Raw genomic sequence first — 12,898 nt, forward strand, 5'->3', positions numbered from 1 at the left:
AGAAAATGCCCTAAATTTCAGTGTTAGTCTCATTTATTTTTTCAGTAAGCAGTCTTTTCTGGCTTTAAACTTAAACTATGTTTCTGGCTTCATAACTTAAACTAAGTCCATGGTGACAGTTCATATAGAGAAAGATACGTGCATTTGGTGGTCATGCCATTCTGCAGTAAAGCATGCTCTTTTTGAGCGTAACTCGGGAATGGTGTCTCCAGTGCTGGAACTCTTGAGAGTGGAGCTTCCCTCCATGTGTCTTTGCCACTGGGGCTTTATACTGACATCACTCACGTGGTATCTGTTTCCAGCATACTTCTGTCTGCCCCTGGTGGGTTGGTTGCTAAGCCATGTGCGACTCTTGCTACCCCATGGACTACAGCCCACCAGACTCCTTTGTCCATGGGATTCTCCAGGCAAGAATACTGGAGTGGGTTGCCATTTCCTTCTCCAGGGGAATCTTCCTGACCCAGAAATCAAACCCAGGTCTCCCGCATTACAGATTCTTTACCAACTGAGCTACAAAGGAAGCCCTCTGTCTACCCAACACCAGAATCATCTACAGACTTTATTTTACTTTACATTTTATTGTAGTTGACTTCAAAAAGAGATATTTAGAAATGTGTGGTTACTCTTTATTGATTTCTTAGTTATATTTCACCTGCTAAATTCAGACTGTAGTGGGAAGCTGTGTTCTCCTTTCTGTTTTCACAGTGAACCATTGGAAATGGTCACTTTAAAAATCTGTGTTTGCTTCTGGAATTTTTCCCACAGAGCCAGACCATTATTGGCAGATTTATGTGTCATGTCTGAGAAATCTCCCACGTGAATAAAAGGAGGATCTGTGAAAACCTGCTGGTGTGTGTGTAGACTGAGGAATAGGGAGGAACAGTGCTGGATGGAAGTGCAAATGGGCAGGCTCTGTGTCTGAATTATTCTCGTTGTGATGACCTCCTTGTCAGGGAATGACAGATCTTAGACACCTAGGTCTAGTCCCAGCTGAAGACTGATTAAAGTTCCTTTGGTTCATTCTGCAAGTCCACACTTCTAAATGACAGCCCCGCCCATCACATCTCGACACTTCCAGTGGGGGGTCATGCCGGGCTGTACCCTGGCCCCACCAGCACAGGGCCGTGTAGTAAGTGCCTTGCGGCTTGTGGAGCCACCAACAGTCGTTTTCACAGGACGCAGACCAATAGCCGCCCCAGCAGCGTAACAGCAACAAAAAGTTATTTTCAGGTGTTTATCAGCCCACCCTTCTCAGACGTTACTGCCACAGCCATTGTGGGTAACGAATCTATGGCATCAGGAGAGCACCATTCATGATAAAAACCATCTGAGCCCGTAGACCCACTAGAATCCACAGCCCAGCAGTTCACACAACCGAAGATCAAGGTTGGGGCCCTTTGCTGTTCCATTTGGGCAGCATTTTATGTTGAAAATGTTTCCCTTGTGTGAGTTTGTATTTTCGGCTGTTTTTGTTTTGTTGTTCTTGTTTCCTTTTGAAAAAAAGGAACTGTCTGGTGACTGCTTTGCACTCCTGATTCTGTTCAGAGCACTCCAGATGTTGCAGTGTCAGAAAGAGCTGGAAGTCCGTGAGCACTGCCTCCGGTCCTGAAAGTGGTCAGCGGCCCAGCCGCATTAGCTTTTTGTCGTGAGCCCTGGAAATGCTCTTGTCGGTGGCTCCACAGTAGTTGGAGCACTCAGCCTAATCAGAGAGGCCACCATCTTCTGTTTCCTTCCAAAAAACAAATTGTCTCCATTTCCAAAATTCAACAGAGACCATTGAAAGCTCTTTTTTAGTATAAAGCCCATTTTGCTTGTTCAAAATTACCAATAGTCTTGGCAGTAGTTTCCAGAGCAGTCATGAATAGGATTTCTTCTGTGATGATGACAGACTGGCTGTCTCCCCCACTTAGACAGGTGGCCAAGTGTGTACTCATGAGCACGAATGCCCTGCTCTCCTGGGAGGGCTCGTTTCCCTCTCAGCTCCTTCCTGGTTGGATACCACCCAGGAGGCCTGTAGCCCCCAGGATAAGTGCCTTCCTCGAGGTCAGTGTCCAGGGATTGATCTGTCCACTTCCACCACCTCTCACTGTGTCTACCTCACTGAGTTAGCCCTCCAGGAACCCAGAGAAAGCACCGCTCTGGTTTGTCCGTTCCTACAACAAAAGAGGGCGGCAGAGGATGAGATGGTTAAATGACATCACCAACTTGATGGACATGAGTTTGAGCAAACTCCAGGAGATAGTGAAGGAAGGACAAGGAAGCCTGGCATCCTACAAGTCCATGGGGTCGCAAAGAGTTGGACACTACTGAGCGACTGAATAATAGCAGCAGCAATACAACAAAAGAGAAGTGTGATAGATGCAAGGAAGGTACACAGCAGGCTGCCTTGTCCCATGGAGAGTCTGCTGTGCTAGGGGGCCCTGAGAGAGGATATATAGTATAGTGGTCTGCGAGCAGGCTTGGGGGCATCTCCTTCTGCCACTTACTAGCTCTGTGTCTTCAGACAAGTTGTTTAATCTCTCTGATCCTTATTTTCTTGCTCTGTATGTGACCATAATGCTCCCTTCTTTCCTCCAGGAACTTAAAAAATTACATGTATAAAGTACCTAGAAATCATGTTGGGCATATTTGTCAGTACTTAATAAATTACTAATATTTATCATCATCATCAGTTCCTCCATGTTCATGTGGAAGAACTGGGCTGAGAGCTTTCCTCCTGGATCCCAGCGACAGTGGATGGTGTCACTAGTGACAGAGTCAAGAGCCCTGGCTTTTCAGTCTGACTTTCAAAGCAAGAGGCATAGTTTCATCGAGGACCGTTCTAACCAGCAACTGACAGCCACTGCACGGACCTTTAAATCTTGAACTTTTTGTTATTTTTAAAACCTGTTAATGTGCACTTTCATCATCTTATGGTGATTGAAGATGCAGACTTGGGGGAGAAATAATAGATTAGAATTGGGCCTTTGAGGTTACTTAATTTAACCATCTACCTGGTGGATTTTATACTCTGATTCTTTTTTTCCACCTCAGTCGTACACAAGTGTGCCTAAGAAACTGTGAGTTTCATACACATGTTAGTTTCCCCAAATGTGAAACTGAATTTGGTGGAAGCTTGAAAAGGTATTCATCTATCCAAATGCCCATTCACAATGATAAAAACTTTTTCTGTCAATTCATTCATTTAACAAATACTTTTTAGTAGCTGTAATGTGCTTATTTGTACTTCTCAAGAGGCATACACTAGAAAAGCCAAGACGTGAACCTAAATTATGTTAATATACAAAGGAAAGTGCAGAAGCTATAAAGCTATAAAAGGCACAGAGTCTGGAGAAGGCAGAGCTTCCAGGTCAGGGAATAAGGAGGGCCTTTGTAGAGGAGGTGACCCTCAACCTGGATTTTGAAGGACGGGGAAAGTTGACTGAAACTTGAAAGCAGTCGCTGACTTGGAAGTAGTCTCCAGAAAACACAGCCTGTTTATAAGTCAAGGATGCTCTTCATGTGGTTTATCAGCTAAGAGAGAATGATCCCAACAGGTGCTACTTGTTTTCTTGTGAAACAGACATAAATGTTAAATTGTCACGTTGAATGAAAACACCCTAGAAGAGAACCTAAGATACTAAAGTTAATGCCAATAATCTACATTGTTGATGTTTAAAACCCTAACTGTATAGGGATATGTTCATAGCTTCTGGGCAATGTGAGAGTGAAGTCGTTCAGCCGTGTCCGATTCTTTGTGACCCCGTGGACTATAGCCCACCAGGCTCCTCCATCCATGGGATTCTCCAGGCAAGAATACTGGAGTGGGTTGCCATTTCCTTCTCCAGGGGATCTTCCCGGCCCAGGGATCAAGCCCAGGTCTCCTGCATTGCAGGCAGACGCTTTAACCTCTGAGCTACCAGGAAGAAGCTATCTGGGCAGTGTATTTATAAGTATTTGACGACTTAGAGATGAATCGGAAACCATCGGGTGGTCTTAGACGTGTTCTAATGACCTGCAATCTAATCCCTACCACCTTCAGGGGGACTTAGGTGAGCTGAGAATTCAAGGCAGAAATAACACTCCTTCCTCCCAGAGCCACACTCAAATTAGCCTTTCAGCTCTCTAGAATATTCTTTCCAAGCCATCATAAGTGTTAGTTTGTGTAGAATTTCTCTGAATGGTTGGTAAAGAAAAAAACCACTCAAACCCTTGATACTTTGAATATTCAGCTAGGTGAAGTTTGAACTTCTACCAAGCAGAAAGTTGAATGCACTGAAAATAGCTGCACTTAAAGAATAGTATTTTTTAATGACCTGTGTTAATTTCTTAAGTAATCTCTTAAATTTTTTTTTACTGTTATGCATTAAGAACCACAAAATGACAGTTTAATGGAGGTGGAGGGGGTTTTAATCATAATTAATTTGGAACAAATAAGCCAGATGTCTGTGTATTTTTCAGTTCAGTTCAGTCCCTCAGTCATGTTTGACTCTGCGATGCCATAGACTGCAGCACACCAGGCCTCCCTGTCCATCACCAACTCCCAGAGCTTGCTCAAACTCATGTCCATCGAGTCGGTGATGCCATCCAACCATCTCATCCTCTCGTCCCCTTCCCCTCCCGCCTTCTTTCCCAGCATCAGGGTCTTTTCCAATGAGTCAGTTCTTTGCATCAGGTAGCCAAAGTGTTGGAGCTTCAGCATCAGTCCTTGTAATGAATATTCAGGACTGATTTCCTTTAGGATGGACTGGTTGGATCTCCTTGCAATCCAAGAGACTTTCAAGAGTCTTCTCCAACACCATAGTTCAGAAGCACCAATTCTTTGGCACTCAGCTTTCTTTATGGTGCAACTCTCACATCCATGCATGACTACTGGAAAAACCATAACTTTGACTGTGTGGGCCTTTGTCGGCAAAGTAATGTCTCTGCTTTTTAATATGCTGTCTAGGATGGTCATAACTTTTCTTCCAGGGAGCAAGCGACTTTTAATTTCATGGCTATAGTCACCATCTGCAGTGATTTTGGAGCCCAAGAAAATAAAATCTGTCACTGTTTCCATTGTTTCCCCATCTTTTGCCATGAAGTGATGGGACCAGATGCCATGATCTTCGTTTTTTTGAATGTTGAGTTTTAAGCCAGCTTTTTCACTCTCAGCATTTTTAGCCCTCCTATCAGCTTTACTCCTTAGAGTAAATGTTAGTAGCCAAAACTCTGATAAGTTGTTTTTGTTTTTTTTTAAGTGTCCTATTTACATAAGAAAAGCTTGACTACCAACAGTGGAGTCTTTGCAAGATTTTGCAGTATTGCCATTATCTTTCTTTCTGTATCGTAATTTTCCTGGGAAAATTAAACCACTGTGCTGTTCAAACCTCTCCCTCTCTCTTTCCCTGTCTCATTACCAGCAGTTAGAGGAATGACATTGTGTGACAGTTATCTCCTTCGGTTCAAAGAATACCCTTTTCCTCTTTGCAGGATTTAAGAGAAGTTTGTCTTTCTCAGAGCATAGGCACAAAACTGCTGCTAAGTCGCTTCAGTCATGTCCGACTCTGTGCAACCCCATAGACGGCAGCCCACCAGGCTCCCCGTCCCTGGGATTCTCCAGGCAAGAACACTGGAGTGGGTTGCCATTGCCTTCTCCAGTGCATGAAAGTGAAAAGTGAAAGTGAAGTCGCTCAGTCGTGTCCGACTCTTAGCAACCCCATGGACTGCAGCCTACCAGGCTCCTCCGTCCGTGGGATTTTCCAGGCAAGAGTACTGGAGTGGGGTGCCATTGCCTTCTCCACACTGTCTCCATAGGTTTGCTCAAACCCATGTCCATTGAGTGATTGATGCCATCCAACCATCTCATCCTTAGTCACTGCCTCCTCCTCCTGCCTTCAATCTTTCCCAGCATCAGGGTCTTTTCCAGTGAGTTGGCTGTTTGCCTCAGGTGCACAGAGCTTCAGCTTCAGTCCTTCCAATAAATATTCAGGACTGATTTCCTTTAGGATTGACAGGTTTGATCTTCCTGCAGTCCATGGGACTCGCAAGGGTCTTCTCCAGCACCACAGTTCAATAGCATCAGTTCTTCAGCTCAGCCTTCTTTATGGTCCAGCTCTCACATCCGTACATGACTACTGGAAAAACTATAGCTTTGACTATACGGACAGACCTTTGTTGGCAAAGTGATGTCTCTGCTTTTTAATACTCTGTCTAGGTTAGTCATAACTTTCCTTGCAAGGAGCAAGGGTCTTTTAATATCAGGGCTGTAGTCACCATCTGCAGTGATTCTGAAATCCACGAAAATAAAATCTGTCACTGCTTCCACTTTTTCAAACCCACTATAGAACCAGATGCCATGATCTTAGTTTTTTGAATGTTGAGTTTTAAGCCAGCTTTTTGCCTGTCCTCTTTTACCCTCATCAAGAGGCTCTTTAGTTCCTCTTCACATTCTGCATTAGAATGGTGTCATCTGCATATCTGATGTTGTTGATATTTCTCCTGGCAATCTTGAAGTTCTACAAAAAGAAGTGGAAGTCTGATGTTTACTGTGTAATTTTAATATAGGGAAATTGATGTGTTTTTAATAGTACCTAATTGCCCATGTTAAAGGGAGTTTTGGAATTTCTTTCTCCAGTATTCATTATATCAGAAAATTTAGGTCAAAGTAAAAAATTTTTAAACATTTTCACACTGCCCATCTGCTTTTTATTTCTTGACTTTTGGTTTTTGATGCAAGGGTATTCAGTCATGTTAATGAAGAATCAAATCTTTTTAAATGTTAGAAATTTATTTTGCTTGCTTTTGTAATTCCTGTTCTTATTTCAAGTTCCCCCTTTCCTTTTCATATTCCTCTCTATAAATCATAACCTGGAACACCTGACATGATTATTTGTGGAACTTATATTATTTGGAATTTTTACATGGTGCATTAAATAATTACTGAGCAGTAGAGTTCAGTCTTTTGCTTCAGGAAATAAATTATTTTAAGGGAAGAAGAAAAATAACGGCCCAACCCCTTACATAATGACTGCCACGGTGAGAAATGACTGCCGGGTAAACTGCGGCTCCTGTGTGTGGTCAGTATACGTACGCATGTGCTTTCTCTTCATGTAGGCAAGGCGGCTTTCCTGGCATGAATCAGAGTGGACTCATGGCTTCCAGCTCACCCTACAGCCAGCCCATGAACAACAGCTCTGGGCTAATGAACACCCAGGCGCCCCCCTACAGCATGACGCCCAATATGGTGAACAGCTCAACAGGTAACCTTGGCAGCTCCCTGCTTCCAAGGGCTGCTCTCCCCCTCCCCTCTCCACCTCTCGTTTGCACCACTGAGAGTGTAGAAGCAACCTGAGCGGTCAGATCATTTGGTGAAAAGGGGGGAAATACTGCTTCTCTTGGTTACTTGCTCCATCTGTTAAGTCTTAGGGACATTACATTTTATGTAAATTATTTTATTCATTCTGTATTTGTTTGATATGTGGATGTATTTCAAGTGTCGTTGTGGATTGCTTGCAGAGTATTTACATACACTAAGCTCTCTTTATCTTTGGACATTATTGGAAGATCCCATGACAAAGTCTGTAGTCTCTGTTTGTTGGTGGTAGAGATAAGCATTAAAATTCATACCTCAAAGGAAATGATTGAAGGATAGGACAAGGTGGTATTTGAAAGAGGGTTTGGTTTTTTTGCATTTAGGGAAACTCAACCTTTAACTGTATACATGAAAAAAGTTGTTTTTAAAGTGCTATTCGTAGACTCTCTGTTGAGAAATCATGCATTTTTTAACAATTTGTTTTAAATTTTTCATGATACTTAATTTTTTCAGAATACTCCATGATCTCAATAATTGCATTCTTAGCAAATCTAATCTGATTAGCAGCCTAAGAGTGTTCTGGCAGTTTGTGGAAGTAACAAGAATGTCTAAAACTGTGCACATGTTCCACATTCTTAGACCCCTTAGGTCCTGAACCACCTCCTTAAAATCCACCTAAGTATCCAGGGATGATGAGCACTGCTCTTTAAATGAGAAAACGCTGATGTATTTCACCTGACCTGTTAACTTTTTCTGACACCTACATTTTCGGTAGGATGCCCTCTTGCAGTTAATCTGAAACTTTGCATAGCCAGCTGTGTGTCCTGCAGTGCTTTATGATGTGTTAGGAAAACCTTGTGAGTCAGAGGCTGGGCTCCCACTTATTAACCTTTTTTCATTTCCTCTGCCTTCCGCCATCTTTCTAACCTCTCCATCTGTGAAAGGCCGCCCCAGGAGCTGTTGTCTCTTGATCAGGAAGGACAGACAGCTAGAGACTGGGCTTGCATCCCACTGAGCGTCCAGCATTTGTTGGTTTCTAGGGCCTAATTTAATAGTGTCATTCCTGTTCACTTCTCCTTAAAAGTTTATGGAAGAGGAAAAAATGGAAACTATTGGTGAAAATCAGGCTTTTCAAATAAATAAATAGCCCTTCCTGATGTTAAGCAGTCATTCATCCTGGCGAGGTAGATGTTTTTACATTTAAGATGAAAGATGAAAAGCTTGAACTGTTAGCTAGAAGCTTTCCCTTTCCTTCGCAGCACCGTCCCAGGTAATGGTGTATTTGGGTTATGACATTATGTGTTTTGTCTGGCTTGCTGAAATAAAATTACTTTAGAGCATTGAAACTGCACAATAAATTTTCCCCACTATTAGCAGCACTCATTTTTCCCTTTTTTCCTTTGGACCTAGAGCCACAAAAATAACCAACAACAAATAGATGCCCTGCCTAAGAAGATTTATGTATTCCTGAGTAGTAACCAATTTAATGGAGATTCACAGAGAGGGTTTCTTTTTATTATTATTATTATTATTCAGATAATTCAGCTATTTGTTATTTCGTACAGAGGAAATGTTCAATGAAAGGCCATTTATCCTCATGGTCTTTTGTATGGGCCAGTAGTAGTATATTTTTTATTGCATTGTGCATTTTGAAATACTGAATTTTTAATAATTTAAGCATTTATTAAACTTTCCTCTACCCATTTATATGATTTGATTTCAGCTTTATTAAGTCAAGTGTTACCTGATAGAAAGTAATCATCCAGCATATCCAAGGAAAATTGATGACTTAGCATTTACTGTGTGTCTGTTGATGGATACAGGTGAATCTGCTTAACTGCCTTACAGTCTCTGAGGGACATGGGAATGACAGAGGAGCCCACAATTACAGTGCAGCTCCTGACAAGAGTTGTGGTCTGAAGGTGTACACTTGATTTGTCTAGATTTGTGCTTGTCTAGACTTGTCCATGGGATTGCCAGGAGTCAGACACGACTGGGCGACTGAACTGAGAGGTGGGCCAGAAATGGCTTGGATCATCACTACCTCAGTCTTCCTGGTTTGGGCCCATGGAGATAAATTACCAGTAATAACAGCAAAACATTTTCTCCAACCATGGACACTTTTGGATAAAGTACAGATAATACAAATGATGGCCAGTGGTGTTTTAGGAACCTCAGTTAGCAGCTCATGCAACCAGCATTCCAGCATGTTCTTTGCTGAGTCCAGACAGTTGTCCTGTAGACAGTGTGCTAGGCCAAAAAACAAGTTCTCCTGTGTACTGTGACAGATTGTTACAAGCGTCAGTGAGCAAGTGATTATTTAAATGGAGTCAATGTGACTGAATGTGGCAGTTCTCTCCTCCCATCAGATGCAGGGAGAAGTGGGATGGTAAGCAGTGGGGCTTGTTTCCCTCTAAAGAAGTGGTTTTAAAATAGATATTTGGCCTAAAAGATTAGAATTATGTATTACCATGGGAAAAATTGCAAATCGAGTTTAACCTTATTAAATATATCCTTATATAATACTGGTGCTGTTAGTTACATTGTACTTATTCATGTTTCATTTTATAATATCATTAGTCATATAATTATCTACATATAAACCATTACCTTAAAGAAGATACCTAAATTCTAGAAAATATATCTACCATCTGTGATTCTAAGTTCGCCTCAGCAGAAGTCACTGCACAAAGTCTTAGCACATTTCCATCCGAATAACCTAAGAGAGTAAGTGATCAGCCTTGTGGCACTGTGGCCAGGCACCACCCTCTTGGAGGCAGGTCAGCATAGGGAAGTTTCAGGGGATTATTTCAAAGCTCTGCTGACCCAGCCAGAGAGAAGTGTTTCTCCTGAGCTTTTCTCATACCCTTTGTATGTGTTAACTGTATTCTCTATATATTTGCTACACATAAAAACAGTGAATATCTGCAAGTGTATACACTTACATAGACCCTTTTGTGTTTTCAAAAACAAGGAGTTAAACATTTTACAGAGTATTTTATTTGCCATGAAAAAGAACTATTTGTGTGTTTCTGGTCCTGTTTTACCATCTTCTGGGAATAATTTTGTAGCTGTGATGGGAGACTAAGTCAAGGAAGCTGGAAGGGTAGGAATGAATGTTTAAGTTCACTTTTACTCTCACCGTATGTTTTTTATGTTCTTGTTGAATATATTAAATCCAGGGTGGGAAAGCTGCCTTAGGACCTTGACCCACACTTACTTTAAGAGCTCATTCTTCTCTTAAATTCCGATAGTAAAGCCAGAGGCTAGTACTTGAGATGTATATACAGTACCCACACAGCTCTCTCTATAGTCACAGGTTCTTTACTGCCCCTTTTCATGTCTGAACTTTACATATGGGATTACTGATGTCAGTAGGAGGAACAGTGCTTTGATTTAACACATCCTTATAATACTGGGGGTCTTTCTCTTCTGGAAAAGGAGAAAAAAATAGTGCCCTGGGAGACATATGGCTGTTTGCAATGATTCTCTGAGAATTCTGGTAAGAAGTAAAAAATAAACTTTTTAACAAAAGGAACAGTAAAAGCCACAGTAAGGAAAGACCTTATGATCCATTTGGTAAAATAAAACACAGGAGACTCAGGTTTGATCCCTGGACAAGGGAAGATACCCTGGAGGAGGAAATGGCAACCCAGTCCAGTATTATTGCCTGGAAAATTCCATGGACAGAGGAGTCGTGAAGAGTCAGACACGACTGAGTATATGACACTCACACAAGGCAGAAGTACAAAGTAAAACTGTTCCTTTATATTTTGTACTTACGTTTCTCTCAAAATAATTTTTAAAAAATACTTAGGTTTGCATACCCTGATGCCCATTTTAAAATATATAATAGAAAATGAAGAAATTTGGGGAATTTCAAACCCCTATATATGCTTATATATTCATCTCAGTGTGATTTTTAAATCACTCTAAATTGTCATTAATTATCATAATTCAATAATTGGCCTAATGCTTTATGTTAAAAATAATTACTTTTGTGTACATTAACACATTTAATGCATGAAGAAGGAACTACTAGGAAATTACTAATTCCTGTTTTTCAAAACTCATGTTCAGGCATAATTTATTATAAATACTGACAAACTATTATAACCTTAGAAGGAGCAGGACTTAACAGAAACCCCATGCCCATGACTTGCCACTTTTTTCTGGAATTGTGTGATTATCGTTCCTTTGAGCCCACTCTGGGAATAGCTGGCCAAGGACATGTGGACTTTGGTAAACAAACCCTGCTTTCCACATTTGCCCTGCTTTTTTTTTCTCTTCTCTTCTTCTCAAAAGGGGGTTTCTTCATGTAAAGATGTTCCCAATTTCATATCCTGGTAGACCCAAGAGGTAAAGCTTCAGGAAAGCCATCCGCTACTTTGCACAAGGCTGTCTTCTTGGTGTAATATCTCTCAGCTGCTTTTTTGAGGTTTCACACATTCACAAAAATAACCACGTTTTTAGCTGATCCCAATAGATTTTTCTCTGCAGCTGCATCACTTGAAAAAGCTTTTTGTTTCAGTTCTTAAAGTCTAAGTATTGAAAGTAATTTGAAAAAAGAAAGAAAGAAAAACATCCCAATTATGATTTGTGTGTGTGGTGATGACTTCAAGGGCTGACTGGGCTGCAAATGGGCTTTGAAAAACAAGCCAATGTGCCCATGGAAAATACAGGCATTTCAGAGTGCATCATTGAGTGTGCTGATGTAAACTCATGGGCACGTGGCCGGGTAGGCTTTTTTGGCAGGACCTCTGGTCTCAACCTGCAGTGATGCTAACGATATTAGCAAATTAACACCACCAAGCTTGCCAGCTAATTCGCCAGAGCCCTGCTCGCTCTCTCACTGCTGTAATTAAAACTAATTATTTTCTAAAACATAGTAATACATGAATATGTGCAATAATCATTTTGTAGTGGGCAATCTGTGGAGCCTTTTTTTTTTTTAAGCTTTTTTCTTTTTTTGGCACATTATGCTGCATGTGCATGGCAGTGGTTGAGCCAGCACTTTGATTCGCAGAATGTGAAATGGGTCCTGTTCATAAAACCTCGAGTTTTATTTTCTTTTGAAATGGGAATGTTTTCTGGTTTTCACTCATTTATAAGGCTCGTAATTCTCTCCCCTCTCACTTTCTCCTTCCACCTCTCCTCACTCTGCCTCTTCACACAGCTGGGTGGTGTGGCACTCACAGCCCAGTGCCGTGCAGATGGTTTGCACAGTGGGGTTCTATAGAAATTCAGCAGTTATGCCCTGGATAGCTACACTGATTCTCTACTCTAGCCTTGTTCTTCCTTTAAAAAGAAAGCTAAACCCATATTTTTAAGTTAAAAATGTCTATTAGTATTGCAGGTAAAATCAGTTGACCTTTGGGAACCTTTCATTCTATAGCCTAAATGAACCTGTCTGAATTTCTGAGCTGGGAGCTAGAAGATGAGTCTTGCCTGGGATCGCAGGGTTGACTTGAGCTGGTGTGGGTGTCTGACCTGGGCTTTTGAACTGCAGCTGAGGACTGATCTGTGTACATCCTGCCCCAGAATGAAAGGAAACCAGCCCCTTTGCAAAGTAATTAGAAATCCTCTCCTTCACAAATGACTTTCGATGATTGCTTTTAAAATCAT

The 12,898-nt window shown here is 41.4% G+C and overlaps 1 protein-coding gene across 9 annotated transcripts in view; it reads left to right on the plus strand.

Moving 5' to 3' along the window:
- The window catches only part of ARID1B (AT-rich interaction domain 1B), a 435,615-nt gene that overhangs the window by 382,601 nt on the left and 40,116 nt on the right, over nucleotides 1-12,898 (plus strand). For all 9 annotated transcript variants that reach the window (XM_061428408.1, XM_061428404.1, XM_061428400.1 and 6 more), the window contains one exon: nucleotides 7,075-7,220. In XM_061428408.1, coding sequence (XP_061284392.1) covers nucleotides 7,075-7,220 — 146 coding nt within the window. The remainder of the gene's footprint in view (nucleotides 1-7,074; nucleotides 7,221-12,898) is intronic.

This window comes from Bos javanicus, chromosome 9 (genome assembly GCF_032452875.1).
Source record: "Bos javanicus breed banteng chromosome 9, ARS-OSU_banteng_1.0, whole genome shotgun sequence".
In the NCBI taxonomy this organism is placed as follows: Eukaryota; Metazoa; Chordata; class Mammalia; order Artiodactyla; family Bovidae; genus Bos; species Bos javanicus.